Source organism: Ctenopharyngodon idella, chromosome 21 (assembly GCF_019924925.1).
Source record: "Ctenopharyngodon idella isolate HZGC_01 chromosome 21, HZGC01, whole genome shotgun sequence".
In the NCBI taxonomy this organism is placed as follows: Eukaryota; Metazoa; Chordata; class Actinopteri; order Cypriniformes; family Xenocyprididae; genus Ctenopharyngodon; species Ctenopharyngodon idella.
This window is the reverse complement of record NC_067240.1, coordinates 15,220,980-15,240,140: the sequence shown is the minus strand read 5'-3', so window position 1 is coordinate 15,240,140 and position 19,161 is coordinate 15,220,980. Positions and strand designations below refer to the sequence as shown.

At 39.2% G+C, this 19,161-nt stretch overlaps 3 protein-coding genes across 10 annotated transcripts in view; 2 read left to right on the top strand and 1 right to left on the bottom strand.

Annotated features, from left to right (window-relative positions):
* The window catches only part of arhgap32b (Rho GTPase activating protein 32b), a 106,305-nt gene extending 96,104 nt beyond the window's left edge, over positions 1 to 10,201 (top strand). For all 7 annotated transcript variants that reach the window (XM_051878920.1, XM_051878919.1, XM_051878923.1 and 4 more), the window contains 10 exons: positions 109 to 253; positions 774 to 856; positions 1,166 to 1,273; positions 1,403 to 1,548; positions 1,643 to 1,844; positions 1,961 to 2,106; positions 2,779 to 2,853; positions 2,943 to 3,698; positions 4,076 to 4,677; positions 6,038 to 10,201. In XM_051878920.1, coding sequence (XP_051734880.1) covers positions 109 to 253; positions 774 to 856; positions 1,166 to 1,273; positions 1,403 to 1,548; positions 1,643 to 1,844; positions 1,961 to 2,106; positions 2,779 to 2,853; positions 2,943 to 3,698; positions 4,076 to 4,677; positions 6,038 to 8,254 — 4,480 coding nt within the window. In that variant the 3' untranslated portion in view covers positions 8,255 to 10,201. The remainder of the gene's footprint in view (positions 1 to 108; positions 254 to 773; positions 857 to 1,165; positions 1,274 to 1,402; positions 1,549 to 1,642; positions 1,845 to 1,960; positions 2,107 to 2,778; positions 2,854 to 2,942; positions 3,699 to 4,075; positions 4,678 to 6,037) is intronic.
* A 736-nt stretch (positions 10,202 to 10,937) lies between these two features.
* anapc13 (anaphase promoting complex subunit 13) lies at positions 10,938 to 12,030 on the bottom strand. 2 transcript variants are annotated; one of them, XM_051878947.1, is made up of 3 exons: positions 11,785 to 12,030; positions 11,568 to 11,673; positions 10,938 to 11,249 (listed from the first exon to the last, which is right to left on the bottom strand). In XM_051878947.1, exons 2-3 carry the CDS (start codon positions 11,664 to 11,666, stop codon positions 11,124 to 11,126), a joined length of 225 nt encoding a protein of 74 aa, XP_051734907.1. In that variant the 5' UTR covers positions 11,667 to 11,673; positions 11,785 to 12,030; the 3' UTR covers positions 10,938 to 11,123. The 2 variants fall into 2 exon arrangements, with proteins under 2 accessions (XP_051734907.1, XP_051734908.1); XM_051878948.1 differs by lacking the exon at positions 11,785 to 12,030 and having other exon boundaries at positions 11,568 to 11,778.
* A 437-nt stretch (positions 12,031 to 12,467) lies between these two features.
* Positions 12,468 to 16,002, top strand: sc5d (sterol-C5-desaturase). The gene is made up of 5 exons (XM_051878946.1): positions 12,468 to 12,632; positions 12,958 to 13,174; positions 13,271 to 13,403; positions 13,722 to 13,822; positions 15,011 to 16,002. The coding sequence occupies exons 2-5, from the start codon at positions 12,965 to 12,967 to the stop codon at positions 15,464 to 15,466; spliced, it is 900 nt and encodes a 299-aa protein (XP_051734906.1). The 5' UTR covers positions 12,468 to 12,632; positions 12,958 to 12,964; the 3' UTR covers positions 15,467 to 16,002.
* The last annotated feature ends 3,159 nt before the right edge of the window (positions 16,003 to 19,161 follow it).

Below are 19,161 nucleotides of genomic sequence, written 5' to 3'. Positions count from 1 at the left end.
CTCTCTCTCTCTCTCTCTCTCTCTCTCTCTCTCTCTCTCTCTCTCTCTCTCTCTCTCTCTCTCTCTTTCTTTCTTTCTTTCTTTCTTTCTTTCTTTCTTTCTCTTTAGGCATGAATTTGACTCTGAACAGATCCCGGATCTGACAAAAGATGTTTACATTCAGGACATACACTGCGTGGGCTCCCTGTGCAAGCTTTACTTTCGAGAGCTTCCCAACCCACTTCTCACCTACCAGCTGTATGAGAAATTCTCGGTTCGTTTTTATCCCTTTAAAGAGCCTTCTCTCAGACACACACTCTATACACTCTGTCATACAAATAGCTGAGAGCACCTATTATACTAGAACAACCATGATATCAAAACCTTTTTAGTTCTTGGTGTGATAAAACTGGCAAAACAGTGCAGTGGTCATTGAACGCTTGAGACTATTTGTTCTATTGTTTGCTTTTAATGAGCATACAAAATGAATGGTTTGTTTCTTAGAGCCCTGATTTGCAAGTTCAGCTGCATGCCAAACACAGTACTGACATTTACAGCATTTCTTGATAAAAGTCACTGCAAATGGAGAAGAAAAAAGGACAGAGTAAAGACTGCATAAATGTTTTCTGGTTGCTATGGAAGCAGTAAAACTATAATGCACAGGAAATGGGACTGACCATGTGCTTTTGTTCACTCTGCAGTACAGTGTGAACATGGGTTTGAAAATATTTTTGTTGTTTAGAGCTGCTCTAGATGCAGTGACCCTGATTTACACCCACTCTTCTCCTTTTTAGGAGGCTGTGTCAGCAGCCACTGATGAGGAGAGGCTGATCAAAATACATGATGTAATTCAGCAGCTGCCGCCTCCACATTATAGGTTTGTAAATGACCACAGTGCCCTCTGTTGGTTGCTAGAGGACTCGCAGTTCTCCAACAAAGCCACATTTTTTCTAATGTTAGCCTTTTTATTAATCTCTTGCATTAGGCGTACTAATTATATCACTAATGCAGTTCAAGTATGTCTATGACTGAAAAAAAAATGTAAGCTGTTATTACAACATTGTAATTACTTAACATTACTTCAGCGAGTTTGCTCCTGAATCAAGTGCCTTATGCTAATTTTAGTTAGCTTCTGATTTTAATGCATCTGTAGTTTTAATATTTAGCATTCATGTTTCTCTTTTAGGACCCTTGAGTTTCTTATGAGGCATCTTTCCCACTTAGCAACCTTCAGCTATGTAACAAACATGCATACAAAGAATTTGGCCATCGTTTGGGCCCCAAACTTACTGAGGTAAGATCTCTGCATGATGCAACTTTACTGTGTGAAAACAGATGTACATCTGGGTACAATTTTTATAGCTATAAATATAAAAACCTACTATTCATAACTAATAATTGAATTTTATTCTAAACTAAAAAGGTCAAAGCAAATAGAATCAGCTTGCTTCAGCGGAACAGCAGCCTTCATGGAGGTCCGAATTCAGTCGGTTGTGGTGGAGTTCATCCTCAACCATGTGGATGTTCTCTTCAGCCCCAAACTGAGCTCACTCATACGAGAAGGAACGGGTATGGACACAAAAAAAAAGTTTAAACATATGATGAAATCTTTTTTTTTTTTTAAATTGCTATATATTCATCACAAATTTCTTTGTCGTCCTAGGACACAATTCTTTGTCTCGGCCTAAATCTTTGCTGGTACCCTCTCCATCCACAAAGCTGCTAACACTAGAAGAGGCACAGGCACGTACCCAGGCCCAGATCAACTCGCCCATCACTGCAGACAGCAAGTACATAGAAGTGGGAGAGGGTCCTGCAGCCTTACAGGGAAAATTCCACACAGTCATTGAATTCCCCACTGAGAGGTATAATGCAAGATTTAAATGTATAACCATGTCAGTGTTTCTGTTGTCATGAAGAGACTGAGTGCCTGTTATTCTCCTAGAGATATATTTTGTGCCTTTTTTCATTTGTTTCCTAGGAAAAGGCAGCCCATAAAATCTAAAAAGTCTCCAGTTGGCAGTTGGCGGTCTTTTTTCAACTTGGGCAAGTCCTCCTCGATGTCTAAACGCAAACTACATCGCAATCCCAGTGAACCAAATGAACTCAAGGCCATGGCTTTGGCTGGTTAGTGTTGTGCCATTTTGTCATCTTAAAATGCCAGATGGTTATTATCACACCGTAAACCCAGTGGTTAATCAGGCCTTACATCATGCCAAAGGGGTACATTTTGTGATAATGACCAGCTGATTGTATTTTATCCTGCTTATTACACAGATATTTACTGAATGATTAAATAAACTCAAATGAATATTTCATGTTCATGTATTTATGTAAGTTATTTTATTATTTGAGAAGAGAGAGAATGCCGTGAGTTAAGAGAGTAAAGGAACTGGTTGTCATACAGCCAATTCACACCACACAAACTCCAACAATTACCAACAAACAAGTTGGCCGTTGGATTTAGAATTTTATGAAAAATAACTATCATGTTCACACTGCCCCAGCAGACATCGATAAACGCTGATTGAACTTGTTCAGTCAGTTGAAAACAAACCCCGACCACCGCCAACAGACGCCCACAGGGGTAACACACTGATCCGACAAAACCCAACAAACGTGTTTGTTGGTGTCTGTTTGTGCGGTGTGAATTGGCCTATATACAACATCAATATACAGCAATAATATTTGACCACAGATCAATCAGAATCAAGTATTCCTTAGACCATGTAACTGTTTGATCATGTATAAGCAATTTGTGTCAACTTCTCTGTTCCCACTTTATTTTTCCTTGCTCAGGAGGAAGAGGAGACACTGGTACTCTTCGGTCTGCCAAAAGTGAGGAATCTCTCACCTCTCTACATAACGTTGAAGGTAATCGATTACTAAATCTCAAAAAATCTCACAATAAAATTATAAATCAACCACTGTGAAATGACGTTTCTTCTTTTCCTTTAACACAGGAGAGTCTAAGGTTTACAGGCCACGCAGACCTCGCTCCAGCAGTGATGCTCTCTCTGCTTCTTTCAACGGTGACCTGCTGGATAGCAGACAACACTGTAACTCATATGACAACCTGGGCCAAGGGGACAGTGATGGGGATGATGGTCCAATTTGTGTGCCTGCTCTCATCTCCCCGCCCCGTTCCGCTGATGATGTGGACCTGAGCCCCCCTGACATTGGCATGGCCTCTTTAGACTTTGACCCCATGTCCTTTCAGTGTAGCCTTCCTCTGGCAGAGACTTCCATTTTGTCACTTGACGCAGATTCAAGCAGTCTAAAGAGGAGTCCGGGCAGTGGCTCAGAGCCAATCTCACCAGTAAGAGCTAAAGTTACAAGCTGTTCTTTGTCTCCAGACCACAGTCCAGCCTTAAAGGATAGAAATAAACTGCCCCCTGCACCAGTCTCAGAGAAAACTCCAGTTCAGTCCATTGAGAGCAGTGAGAAGTCAGCTGTTGTGACTCCTCTAAGCATCTCTGAATCAGCTGCCTCCATGTTAAGAAAAGGTCCAGAGAAAACTGTGCTTCAGCCCTCTTCTCCTCCATCTCCTCTCGACTCTCCTGCAAAATTGAGCTCTCTGTCAAGAACCACTGATCTGCCCCTGAGTGAAGCCATTCAACAAGAGCTTCTTTCTAAAGCTGCTGCCTTTGAGAGTAAAGACATATCAAGCATTGAATGTTCACAGACACTACAGGTCACCTGCTCTCAAGAGCAGCCAGGTAAGCTAAAATGAAACACAGGGATATGATAGCTTAAATTCATAATTTTAAGTCATTGACATTTTTTGACATCATCTGTGATGAGCATGTTTTTAAAATGTAAGTGTGATAATACAGTGAGATGCATACTAACATGTCATTGACCCTGATGCTACTGTGAAATGATCAGGTACACTGGGTTTCAATTTCATAAGATAATTATTTGATTTTTCAGGTTTAGTTCACCAGGCTTTTACCAGTAACGCTTTGCATGAGTGCCCTCAATGTAGAGAAATCTGTCCACAATCTGTAGAAATTTAACATTTCCCTCTCTTACCTTTCTCGTGAATATTAGCCTGCCTTCTTGTTTGAGTTCCCTCTGTTTTGTCCATCCGTAGGAGCCGTAGCTCTGGACTCACCAAAGGGCAATGTCCCTGTCAGCTCTGTCTCCCTCATCCCTCCCCCTCCCCCACCAAAGAACGCTGCCCGCATGCTTGCACTAGCTCTAGCTGAATCTGCCCAGCAGGCCTCCATTCTCTCTCAGAAGCAAACCTCTGGACCCCCTACACCAGTGTCCCCTCTTAAGCCACAAGAGTTACTGGAAACCCTGGACTGGCCTCATCCTCCTTCCTTGCCATCACAGCCATCCCTGGAGGAAGCTGCAATAGAAGTGTCAAAGATATTCGCTCCTACGTCTTCACCACCATCCACCCCACCTGAAAAACTAACTCGCTCAGTCAGTCTGCACCTTAACACATCTGATAGTGGGAAGCCATCCAGTATTTCCTGCAACAGCCAGGATGTTGTCACACCAGAGACCCCAAGCCAGAATGCTATGCCTTCTAGTCAACCTTCTCAAGCTTCCCAGACACAAAAAAGCCCAGAGAGGCAGCAGCCTGCTGTGGGCCAGACACCTGTGAGCACAGCCAAAAGCACTACCACAACCACCACACCAACTATCAGCAGCAAGGATGCTGTCATTCAACAACCCAGCTCTGAGGTAAGTAGTAGAACATGCAGGGATGTCAGTCGCACTATTAATTCAGTACCAAGGCTAAACGTTACATTGTTATAATTATTCAGTAGGGCTGCACGATATTGAAGAAAAATGTGATATGCGATAACTCATTAAATAATGCGATATGCGATTCTATAATGCTTTAAGTATGTAACATAAATATAAATATAATATTTAAAAACTGAAATTGATGTAACGAACATACATGTTTCACATTCTTTTTGTGAAACATGCAACATCCCTATAACTTCTGAAATTGAACAGCAGTTTTTTACTGTAGCATTAGCTACGTAAAAAGTGTCATTTTAATGTCAGTGTAAACCAGGGGTGTTTAGGGTTTCAGGTAGGCCTACATTTAGTTTATTTAACAACAGAAATTGAATAATCAAATGTACAAATAAAACACTGCTTAGTCTTCACTGTATGAATTAAATATATACTGATTCTTATTAAAGCTACAAAAGTTGTTCCGTCAAGAGCAGTAAGTGATTTTCTCTTTGTCTTTTGTTTGATTAACATTAAGCTGCTGTTACTTTAAGAGCTGCACGGATCCAATATATTGTTACATGCGCGCTTTCTTAACTGTTTACTCCACTTAAGACATAACTGACTGTGTTTGCATGAATACTCACCAAGATGGGCATTTTGACAATTTTATGTGTATTTGGCCATATAAGCTGCAGAAGAGAACTGAAATCAGGATTACTCGCTGTCCGTGAGGTGGCTTCCTGTGCTCGTGAGTAGGCCCTGCTTCGCTTATTGCGCCTAATAACATTAAGCATGTCACGCCACACGTATGTAAGTCATGTGTCCAGTCTACTCTCTCCTGTCTGCGTCGACCTTAAACTTAGACTTTTCATAATAAGTATAAAAATCATTCAGTTAGCATAAGCCATTGCGATATGCATGCCGCGATATGTACACTTGTGATATTCCGATAATTTTGATATATCGTGCAGCCCTTATATTCATGATCCAGGCCTTCACCATTGTAAATTCAAAATTTGAAGAGCATGTTATTAAGCATTATTGCTTTTTGCCTGCTAGTACCTCTAAGGAAAAGAAAAACATCAAGAATCATATGTGGAAGTATGGTGGATCAAAAGATGTTCTTTTAATTTAGTTTTAGTATTTATGTGAACTTTGTAGACTACATATGTTTTTGTTTGTTTGTTTGGTATGTAGTTTTATCATGTTGTATCAAAATTGGTATTGAGAATAATTCGATCATTAATCTGGTATTGGTATCATTATCAGTAGCTAAATTTACAGCACATGTAAATATCAAATGAAAATATGTAATATAGACACCTAACAGTGTTTGTTTGGGTTTAATCCTTAGATCCGTATGACTGAAACAGTCCTGCCACCAAAATCCACAAAGGCAGCAGATCAACCAGTTGCAATTCTTCAGCCTCAGCCACAAATACAGATTCAACCTAATGCCTCGTTTCGGCCTCAAGTTCAGGCTCATTCTCAGTCACAAGCACAGCCTCAGTTTCAGCCCAAATTGCAGCCCAATGCTAGAGTTGCGCCAACCCCGGCAGCACCTCTTGACCCTGTGGAAAAACCATGGGAATCCATAAAGCCTGTCCATCCAAAGGGAGATAGCGCTACTCAACATCACACTCAGGGAGTGACGCCGCCAACACCCCCTGTTCGCTCGATTGAAAGTAAACTAGCAATGGCGGCCCTCTACAACACTGAGGCTGCAAACCCTGCCAACTTTCATGCCGTTTTAGAGACATCCATGAGGGGCTCTGTGGAGGAGACTCCCCCACAGTCTCATCCACCTCACCGCAGGTCTTCCACTCATCAGTCAGGTTATATTTACCACTCAAAAGGGGAGGCAGCCCTATTGGAGTCCACCGCAGAGGCATATTACCATCAGAGGGTAACCCCTTCTGGTCAGGCTACAATGGGCTACCATTACCGGCCAGAGAGTGTTCCACCTCACGTTTCTTACGTGTCGAAATCGGAGCCACAGATTTCTTATAGAGGCCACGGAGATGGCCGGTACAATACGATTGGACCCAGGTCCTACCACCAGTCCATCAAATCTCGTGGCCTGCCAAGAGGTGAGTACATTTCTCCAAGCTCAGTGCACCACTCCCATGGCTACAGCCAGGTAGATGGACCTACCATGTACCCAACAATCCGCAGGGTCCACTCCCTACATGTGCCCCCCACAGCTATCCGCTCAATGCCAGTCACCAGAACCGAGGTTCCACCAGATGATGAGTTATTTTACTACCAACGCCCAGTCTACCATTGCAAGTCTCACCAACCACCCTCTCAAGCTGACTATCATGTCACACAACTGCAGCCTTACTTTGAGAATGGAAGAGTTCAGTACCGGTACAGCCCCTACTCTGGTTCTCATGTTCTGGATGCCCCTTTCTACGATGTGGACCATTACGGTACAATCCGTTTACGGCATGTCCATTCCTTCAGCGGTCGGGACAGTGCCCCTCTCCTTCGATCTGGAGCCAAATCCGGAGGCTACCACTACCTTTCACGGCATCTCATTCCTTTAAAGGAGCATAGCTTCGTAAGCAGGGACATGCCACCTTACGGTGGTTCAAAGGGGAGTATTTACTTTGCGTGGGACCCAGAGGAAGCAGAGAGGCTTCGCATACACTCTATCCGCAGGGAAAGCAGAGCGAGGCAAAAGGTGAAGGGTTCTGTTATGTCTCAGTATGACAATGTGGGACCCTACATGCCCGTGGATATAGACATGTTACACTTGCGCAGCAAATCAGATCCTGGCAAAACCGTATTGATTGCCGCCGAAAGCAAGGAGGCCAGATACAATATCGTTCCTGGATCTCAGCATGCTCCCAGGCACTTGATCTCCGATCCAGATGTCCTGTTGTATATGGAAACAGAGAAGCACTGCCAAGGAAATGGAATGGGGGACAAAACCACCAAACAAGGCAGCTCCAGGACCTACTCATCCATCCATTCACATCAATCACAACTTCAACCACGAAGTCTGCAGCACTTACCAGAGGGTAGCCATCTTGACCCAAAGTTTGAGCCAGGGGAAAAGCAACTGAGCAGTAAACATTGGCAGGAACACTCTGAGAGCAGGAGCGCCCAACCTCGTTATGAAAGGTCCGATTTGGATCGCCACATATGCAGGGTTAAAGCCACAAGCAGCGCCAGTGAAGATGAACAAACAGCTCCTGTGAAGCCAGCTCCTCCACCCAAGCCTGAGAGATCCCATAGCATTAGAGAGCGGCAGCATTACAACCAGACCAGTCTTCCCGCACATTTACCGGACAATTCAGATAGTGGATCCTACTCCCATCAGTCACAGGGGCAAAGACAAAGCAACATTACTTTACAGTCACACTATGACAACCTGGATGACTACCATCCGGTACCTCAGCCCCAAACCTCACTAGCTAATCGGGGTGGTTCCAGCTCCTATCATAGCCCTGGTTTCTCAACTCCACACAGTAATCGTGCATACTCCACAGCCTTGGGACAGGGCGCCTTCATACAAGCTGAGCTTTCAGTGCAGAGGCCAGAGACGGAGATTAATGCTGAGTGAACAGGCATTTAAAAACAAATGGGATAGATTTGGAACATTATTGTAAGTGTCAATAATAATTATAATAATTCAGCAGCCTCTGCAGGACAGTGGACTGCCGCCTGACTGTTTACATTGTTTCATTTTTTTAAATGTACAAAGAAATGTTAAAGACTTTTTACTGAATTGAATGTACCATAATTTCGGTTGTTTAAACATGGAGATATAACTTGTTATATACTGTAGATACTCTGTGATATTGACAAATGGTACATGAACCATAATCAGATGTATATCTGAAATGATGATGTATATCTGAAAAGTACTACTGGATATAAGGGATTCTTTAGTTCTGTTTTATTACTTTGAAAAGGTCTGGGATGGGGTATAAATGAAGTGTAAAGGTTTGCATTTTAGAAATGCATGTAATCTTTTACAGAACAGTTCTGTGTACCTTATTGTGTACTTTCTGGATGTTACAGTAACAGTGGAAAGGAACCCCTGTTTAAGTCACCCTACCTTAATTTTAAGTGTACACAACTAGGTGGTACATGAAATTCTTAATTTTCTGCCTTCAGGTTGGGAGCCCAAAATGTGCATTTTTTCATTTTGTCCAAACTGTGCCATTACTAATACAGATGATAGGGTTTAATCACAAGCAACTGGATTTCTTTCTTCATTTGAAAACTTGACAAGATTTGACTGAACTATGCTTGGATAGGTTGCTCGTTGTTGGAGGGACCAAACAATGAATGCGGATTTGATTGCAGAAGTATTCGTTAAGGAGTTGGAGAATGACTGAAAGTGAGAGTGCCAGTGTGAAGTGACTCAGACACATTTCTCTCCCCTCTTTCAGAGAAATCTGTTATTGACAGGGAGCTTTTGATACATTTAGTGATTAAAATATGTATCCGATTTTAGACCAGAAGCATACTTACATTTTTGTAACAAACTCTTACTAAATTTCACATAGATCCATAAACTGTAAGGTCCATTTCATTCTGCTTAACAGTTTGTGCTTTTACAATGAGGACAATGTACATTGCTCTTAGAGTTATTCTGTCAGATGGAAATAAACCTATATTTTAGTAATTTAAAAGGACAGTTAATGATCAGTGGACCCAGTTTTGTTCTTTTGCCAAGTCATTGCATGTTACCGTTCTGTCAGACAGTAATTATTGCGTAGCGATAATTTTGAAGTTCATGTTTGAGTATTCAAATGAGCCCAAGCTCACATTGGCATAATTTGTATGTTTGTGGTTGTTTCCCTGATAACATTTGTTTTTGTGTTTTGCCAAGTCTTATGAAGTTCCTTTTCATTTTGCCAGCATTTTTATGATTGACATTTAATATGCTGTGTTTTCTCATTTTTTGTTTTTGTTTTAGACTGTGAAAAAATGGTTGGGTGGCTAGTGTGCACAAAATAAAGGCATTCATATGTAACCTCTATTTTATGGGACCAAACTGAAGTTTTAATGCAGCATCTCCATGCTTGCATCCTCCTCATGAGGACTTGACCCAAAACATTAGCATTAAAGCCTTGTGGCCTAATTTAATCAAGCTTGTATCGTCCTGCATTCTGATTTCTTTTGGCTTCAATGACATTGTCTTTGAAAACACATTTTTTTTGGAAGAATATTTTCAAATACAGCAAAGCTATAGTCTTGATTTAATTTGGCTGCAAAATGGATTGTTGTATATAAAAAAGACCTCCATGAAGACAACATTTGATATGTTACTCTCAAGCTATTGTACTGTAAATCTATAGTTATTTGGTCATATTCCCCTAAACCTCTACATATCTGCCTAAGGACCCACCTTAGCTGAACACACATTTCTGTAATACCAAGTATTATACATGTTGGCTATGACTGAAACATAATGGTTCATGGTTCAAATATATTTGTGATAACACTTGGAGAATTTCAGTGTCACCTTTGAACCCAAATAAAATTAAGCTTAGCCTGAGAGCAGGAATGATTTATTGATTCCATTCTTTACTGCTTATACATTTAATTCAATTATTAGCTATCATGCTTGCTTGCATTATTTCTATTAAACTAACTGCATTTGTGTCATTTTAGCATAGTACAAAGTGAAATATCACAAATTATATTGATAAACATTTTTATGCTAATACAACTGCAGTAGAAGGATTGCTGTCTCTGCAATTACTCATGTACACTACTGTACTTTTCAAAAAATTTGGGGTCGGTAAGATTTTTTTATTTTTTGGAAAAGTTCCTTATGCTAACCAGGGCTGTTTATTTGATCAAATACAGTAAAAACAGTAATATTATGAAATATTAAACATTTTTATATTTTAATATATTTTAAAAAGTAATTTATTCCTATGATGGCAAAGCTTAATTTTCAGCAGCCATTACTGTCACTTGATCCTTCAGAAATCATTCTAATATGCTAATTTGGTGCTTAAAAAAAACATTCATTGTCGCAATTGAAGTCAGCTATTTTTCTGGAAACCTTGATATATTTTTTCAGGATTTTTTTGATGAATAGAAAGTTTAATCAATTGTAGGTGGCAATTAACAAATCTATGAAAGAAGTATTGTGCATTTTAGATAAAATGTTCAAGGTTTCAGATTAATTGTGAATGTTCCAACATGAGTTGGAAGAGTTGAGAGTGCCAATTGTCTGCCAGTTTAAACAATTAGCACACAACTCAAACTGATTGATACTGTGCTTCAATTTTAAATATTTTATTTAGTTCTTTTGATATCAAAACAATGAAACACTTTTAATTAAAATCACAATTATTTGTCACATTTTCAGAAATGAGTCTGTGTTCTTTCTATTATAAATTTTGGATCAGTCACCCACACAAGCAGATAAACGGCTGGGGGTCAGTTGAGAGGACAGAGCTCCTCATCTAAGTGCCGATGTTTGGGGTGTTTTCATGCAAACTTTGCAGGGCGAGATCTGACCACTTCATCTCTTGCTCTTTGACTGACTCGGTTGATCCGCCGTTGTCTTGTTCTGCTTCTGGAAGTTCGCTCTTTCAGAAAAAGAGAATAAAGTTAAATCATCACACAGGCTTAGAGGCAATTTATAGCAAACGTGATATATAATACAAATACAAAGTGCTAAAATTATATTAATTCAAATATGTTCACGTTTGAAATATGTGGCTGATCTGACTACCTTATGAAAATAAAAATAAAAAGTTGGTAAAAATATAATTTGATTTGTACATTGCACTGCTGTATTTACAATACACGCCAATCGTTACGAGTGTTACTTGAGATAACGTACGTAAGTTTTAATGTACGTAATTCTAAATACAAGTATAAAAACTGTAAATATCCAGTCTCACCAGTGGGATTGTTACATCCTCGTATGGCAGTCTGTCTTCTCTCCAAGCATCGTCTGTGAGATCAAGAACTCTTCCATCTCTCTGTACTTCACTGTCCATGATCAGACTTTGATACACAATCAGAAGATCAAACTACGTTGAAACACTGTTATGTTGTGTATGGAGTGAAGTGCAGTACTTGTAGTGAATAGTGACAGTAATAAACGTAAAAACAAACCCGTTCAGTCTTGTGCCCACTGCTCAGCGCAGCCGTTTGTTGTTATGTCGCTCTCTGATGACGACATATCCTATTCATTTGACATTTTCTGCAATAAAACTCCTACATGTATTTGCGCATATAAAATGTAGTCAATGATGCACCTGGATTAATAAAACCGAGTAATCACGGTGTTTCTTTCATTTACTCCGATTCATCTGTAACGCCATTTAGCGATGCACGATTTTCGAACGGATCTTTTCAATGAATCTGTTGAACCGGTTCATAAACCCCATCTGTTCGAATCGACTTATTGTTACGAACAAGTCGCACTGGAAATATTTTTACGGTTTTTGAGTCGGTTTTACTAAAACGCTCAACAACTTTTCAGCCAATAGATGTAAATTAATTTTAGTACTGTTAATTGTAAATACAAATTATATTTAAATTAAAAATGGCTTGTATTTTATGAGCTGACTCGTGGCTACAACAAAACGAACTGGGGCAGATAAAATTACAATAAATATCTTAAAAATAAAACTTTATCGAGAACAAAGTGTGCCTCGTACAGTTTTAATGAAACATTTGGACGGTCAGGGGTCAAAGAATCATTGAATCTGTTTTCAAACGGTTCTTTAAGACGAACTGTTCAAAAGAACCGATTCGTGGACTTCCTATCACTAACGCCATGACCAGATCTGACATCTGTCCAATGAGATGTCAAGAAACGAGCTCGCGCTGTGAGGAAGTGAGCCGCTATTGGCTGCGTCCGTTTGTGTTTCTACAGCGAAAGCAGAAGGACGGCCTCTGTGAAGGCTTTAACCTCAGTTATTTTCTTCGCTGGCTTGTCTTCAAAAGCACCTTTACAGGTGAGCTGATTGTTTCCTATAATTATTACAGCATTTGCTTTCAGATATGAACATCTTTTATCAACAACAACACATTCATTTGCATTCATTTTGTATAATCTTTTTTTCTAAATCATTTGTCTTGGGAAAGTACAAAGTTATTGTTTTAAATATTGGGGAAAGTGCACTTGAGTGTTTCTTCTTTTGTTTTGTATTTTCAGTGTTTCTTTTAACCATTCTTTTTTCTTTTTTACAATATAGCAATGCTGCTCAAATGATTTAATTTGAAGCCACCTTCTTTATTCACATTGTAGACAGTTAATCACACTTCTGTCCACCTTTTAAGGTCAAAGATGGACCTTGTGCTGAACTTTGCAGATTATTACTTCTTCACTCCATATGTGTATCCCTCATCATGGCCCGAGGACGAGCCTCTGCGACAGATCATCGGCTTGATGGTGGTCACCAACCTGGGTGCTGCAATCTTATATCTAGGCCTGGGTGCTTTGAGCTACTTCTTTGTTTTTGACCACAAATTAAAGCAACACCCTCAATTTTTGGAGGTTTGTTTATGCATCTAGCAACCTACAGTGCCTTTTCTCATTTTTAGGATCAGAGGCAAAAAATATATATGTTTTTTGTTATTCTTTTGTCCACAGAACCAGGTGCAGCGTGAAATAAAGTATGCTTTGTGGTCTTTGCCCTATATCAGCATACCTACAGTAGCACTGTTTTTCGCTGAGGTCAGAGGATACAGCAAACTGTACGACAGTGTCGATGAATCACCCCTCGGTAAGAGAACATAGCTGCGTTTCTAAATGCCAATCAAAGTTTGTGCTAAGCAAATACTACACGGACAAAGTCTTCGCTTTGTCAAGTAGGTCATAGTTATTGATATATATATGTAAAGAGCGGAATTTGTGGAAACCACCGGCTTTCGAACTTAAAACAAACTAGACCAGACACATTAAAAATGACTGAATCTGGTTCCAGCAAACTGACAGCCCCAATTTTAGAAAGTGCCAGTGATGCAGCCTGTCAGATATGCTTGAGATAATCATGTTGCTATGAGCATAAACTGTTTGATACTATTTATGCTTGTTTTTTCAGGTTGGTCAGGGCTGATTTTCAGCATGGTCTCTTTCCTGTTTTTCACTGATATGTGCATTTACTGGATCCACAGATTCCTTCACCACAAGTTGATATATAAGGTATTTAAGATATATGTTAATGCAAGGCAGTTCATATACTGTATAATTAAAAGCAAGGCTTGGGTCATTCAATGAAGATGCTTAGTTGTAATGTAAGGTAGTTTTTCTATTAAAGGGTATAGAAGAATATGCTCAGATACTTTATTAATTACTTTATTAATCAGACTTTATTAGTTATAATTTGTCTTAACAGTGGGTAAAAAAAATAGAAAAGGATGAAAATAAAGAGTAACATTTCAAAAGACAGGATTATATTAAGGACAATTATATTAAAGATCAATTAAAACAATATTCCCAAGACAAAATGCTTTGAAAATGACGAGAATGTAAACAAAAAAGAGAAAAATCTATTTGTATTTTAGAAGTGTAGTACTATTATCATTAGTATTATTTTATTATTATAGTATTATTATTTGAATTAGCTATTATTTCGGTTTTCATTTTAGTGATTTTTAATGTGCTATTGTCATTGTTTTTTTATATTTCTGTATAGCTTTAATTTATTTTTATTTCAGCTGTAGTTTTATCAATTTTAGTATGTCAACTGAATTATTTCAGTTAGTTGCAAACTTTCCCCTTTAGTTTTGATCTGATATTTATATTTTATTAGGAACTTGTTTATTTCATCCACCATATTAACATCCATATTATGGGTACATAGTAAAAATGAGAATTGAAAAAAGGTGCAACACTCACTTTTAAAGAACTCCAATTTTATTGATTAAAAAAACATGACGTTTCAGCCGTTCAAGGCCTTCATCAGATGTGTTTCATCAGATTTCATCAAATGTCTGATGGACATTGATTAAAAAACAAAACGTGTTTTTTAATCAATAAATTTGGAGTTCTTTAAGAGTGAGTGTTGCACCTTTTTCCAATTCACATGTATTTTTGATTGTTTGGTTGCACCTCCTCTTTTGTTGGAGCACCTCTTTTTATCATTTGTTACATAGTAAGAGTGACCCACCTGCACGGGTCAAAATAAGACGCATATTGTTTCTGATTTTAAACGCACTTTCTGCTGCCAATAAAAGTTTGCTCGATATAACACATTTTGCCATATTTAAAACAATTCTGCATAGTTGTGCATTAATTCCCCCTACAGAAAATATGAAAAAAGGTGCATATTCCATGTCTTTAATATATGCGATGATCATGTTTTTTCATCCTTTTTTTCTTCATATACAGTTTTTTCACAAACCACATCACGTGTGGAAGATCCCCACTCCATTCGCCAGCCACGCTTTCCACCCCGTGGACGGATTTCTTCAGGGCCTGCCTTACCACATCTACCCCTTCCTCTTCCCTCTACACAAGGTCCTGTACTTAGTCCTGTACGTGTTCGTCAACATATGGACCATCTCCATCCATGACGGGGACTACCGCGTGCCAAACCTGATGGAACCAATTATCAACGGTTCAGCTCACCACACTGACCACCATCTCTTCTTTGACTACAACTACGGGCAGTACTTCACCCTGTGGGACCGCATCGGAGGCTCCTACCGCTACCCTTCAGCCATGATGGGGAAGGGGCCGCACGACCAAATCAAGAAACTGATGGCAGAAGGAAAGCTGAGCTCAAACAGCATAAACAGCCACACTAATAATAATAAAAATAGTGTTCATGTCAAGGAAGAGTAGGTAGGCACATAAAAGCATCATGAATGGGTTTCAAGGTAAGATTTCTGCTCTTAAAATATTTCCTTATTCATAAGAGACTCTGAAACTCTACTTAGCACTAAAATGATCAGTTATGCATACAGTTGCCAAAAGGAAACAAGGACAAAATTTGCCAAACAGAAACATTCACTATGGCTACCCTGTTGGTATTCTTGCCTTTGTGTAACTTAATATGAATTACTTAAATTAACAGGCTTCTATTAAGTTAGCGTCTATAATTTTGCAGTCATAAACATTCAAAGAATGTATGAAGATTGACAGGACTGTCCCTTCACGTTACCTCAGTTCACCTTTCTGTTAGCAGTATGTCGTTGTTAAAGTAAACAAGACACTGATTTCCTCCATAGCTCCTTTCATCCATAAACTTATCAATGGCTCAGAGGCCAGGTGAAGGTTTTACTGATCTAGTCATCTTGTTTTAAAAGAGATTCTGTGGTTTGCTTTTGATATGAAATGCACATTCTTTCCAAATAAAAAAAAAGTAGCTGTATACAGTATTTCATTGGTGTTGTGATATTGTGCATGGAAATCTGAGGTCAAGTCAGATCATGTAATTAAGCACAATTATTGACGGAGAAGAAAGCCATATTGCTTGTTACATGATAGCTGATGGTGAACTTTGTGTCTTTGAAATGACTGGCATTTTAATGTCCTTTGTAGCATAGCAACAGTTCATGTGGACCATCAGGACACACACAAGAGGGAGCTGTTGAATCACACATTATTCAGGTATTTGTGGTTAAAGTACCAAAAAGTGCAGAAGAAATGAAGGTTTATTGACAAACTAAAGACAACATTGCCAGAATAACTGTTTCCATCACATTTCCATCACAAAAGAACAGATTTTATTTCTTGTCAATAAGGTGTGGGGAGGAATAATCATACAACTTTACAAACGTAAAACAAACAAACTCAAATTAACTGTATTTGTTCTTCATTATTTAAATGAGGAGAGAAACCTCTAGGCAATGCATTGTTAGGCAAATTTAATTCATGCTCCTGTTAAAAACATCGGGGCAAGTTAATTAGTGGCTATGGCAACAGTTTATGATTTTTATGACTGATGCATTGCCACAAAGATTCACATTTGAACTAAGATGTAAAGGCCGTGGAATCACTTGTTGAAGATGCTCGCAAACTTTGATTAAGGTGTGTTGGAAGGGGAAAATGTACATTTTGTGTGAGGTTTTAAACTGCAGTCCAGATCACATGACCACACCTGAAAAGCACATGATCGTTGGAGTCATATTTTATACAAGATGTTTTTTAGTAATTGAAGTTGGCAGCTTTATTATGTTATGTACTGAAGTGGGTGGGCTAGCAGGGTTCCTTCAGGTGAATATCAAATGGCATTATGCTTTTAAAGGCATAGTTCACCCAAAAATGAAAATTCTGTCATCATTTACTCACCCTCAAATTGTTCCAAACCTGTATACATTTCTTCTATGTTCTGCTGTACACAAAGGAAGATATTTGGAAGAATGTTTGTTACCAAGCAGATCTCACCCCCCATTGACTTCCATAGTATTTTTTCCCCTACTATGGTAGCCAATGGGGGGCGAGATCTGCTTGGTTACAAAGATCTGCTTGGTTCTTCCAAATATCTTCCTTTGTGTACATTAGAACAAATAAATTTATACAGGTTTGAAACAACTTGAGGTTGAGTAATTGATGACAAATTTTAATTTTTGGGTAAACTATCCCTTTAATTCTTTTATTGAACTTCCTTAATATAAAGTGAAGCACTTATAGCATAATGTGAAATTATATCTGTTTTGTTTGGTTAATTTATGTAGCAATTCTTGCTTATCTTGCATGTGATTATTTAAGCTACTCTCTTTGTCTAAAATTGACGTGGCTTGGTGTGTCTGTGTAAGTTTGCAACCATGCTGACGTGTGTATCCGAACTGTTGCATGCGCGTGTGGCTGTGAGAGAGTTTATGAACCCAATCACTGAACTTGAAAATGGTCTTTTATTTCATGCTGGGTGAAATGGCTTTATTATACGGTGGATGTGCATGCAGGCGTGGGATGCTGGGTGACTCATTTGTATCCTGGCAGCTAACTGAGGTACAGGAACACATCATTTCAAAGTTCACACTGTGGGTACCACCAGGAGCACTATTGCTTTGTGCACAACAATGCCACGTTTTCTTACCCATTAATATGATCGCGCGGAACCCAAAGAGGAAATTAATCATTACATTTCTGTCTACCTGGAATAATCTCCACCCTTTATTTGAATCGGTATCATTGCATGCTGAACGGGGACTGCTGTACTGCAGCTGCGGCCACTATCTTTCAATTACAGCACAGACCAATGCTCATTCTGTTGGGCTTCTAATGATATCTCCAGGCTGTTTACAAATGTCCCTACCACAGAATGTATTTCCAGACAAATTAATAAGACAAAGTAAAACCTTTAGGAAATCTTTTCTTTTCATTTCATTTGTATGTAATCCTATTTTAGATGTAGTACAGTGATTGATGCTGATTTGTTTTTGTTTTGAGCAGAAAGTTTTTGTGTTGTTTTTTTAGCGAAAATTTCATGTCCTATTCACTAATTGTAGTCTACAAATATATCATTTTAATTGATAAGAAATTTAAGAACTACACTAGCCTGCCACTGGCTGGCAAGATCTGCCGGTTGCAGGCGGGGGAGGAGTACAGAGATGGCCATCAGATCGAACATTTCGTGCTTTCCGTAGTGTGTTGAATCAACGTCATACATGGCAGACCACGCGATTTTTGTGTTGATTGTAGCCGCAGAAGTGGATGTGATTGAAATTCCCATGTTTTGAATATCAGATGTTCAATATCAAGATTGGTTAAATACAGGAACTTGTCTAAGCAAAAACATGCAACACATGTCGTTCTTATCAAAGAATCTGACCAATGAGAATGAGAAGTGTGTCGTCATCAAGGCTTTCACAGCAGATTTTAAGGAACTGCAGCGCCTGACCTAGGTGGCTCGTCTCGGTACTTTGATGGCACGTGATCGCAAGGTGGCTGCAGCGCCGATAAAGTCGGACAAATTTTCTAACCAGAATGCATTGCTTTTGTCAGTCGGCAGCCGATCTTTGCGGCACCGCATGAAGTCGAACAAGCCTAATGTAACTTTTGGCCCTCTAGTGGTAAAAAAAAAAATGCATGCATTTTGCACAAGAACATTGTTTTGGTTGTGCTTCGGCTCTGGATGAACAATAGAAAATGCTTTATAATGAACTCTGTTCTACATATGGTAGTTTATCTGTTTAATAAAATACCTTACTCACCTGTCGAGTCACCTTACTCACCTCCACATCGCTTTTACAACATTTCAAATCCCTCAGTTCTTGCCATCTCCGAACAGCCAAGCCAGTGTTGATTCTTGTTTTATTACAAGCTCTGTAATATAAGCTCTGATTGTCTCATTTTGCCAGCAGACTCTCCTGTGATTCCCTGGGGGTTCAAGATTTATCCTGCTCCATGTCAACCAATCTCACTTGGTGTGACAACTAACCTATGCCACTCCCACACCAGACACGCATCAAAGTAGCCAGAGCAATTTTTCTCTATTTACGGATATGAAAAGGCACGCACTGGCGAGTGACATGTATGCAATTTCCCACAAAAACCATCCCATCAGGTCTAAAATATAAACACTTATAACAGGC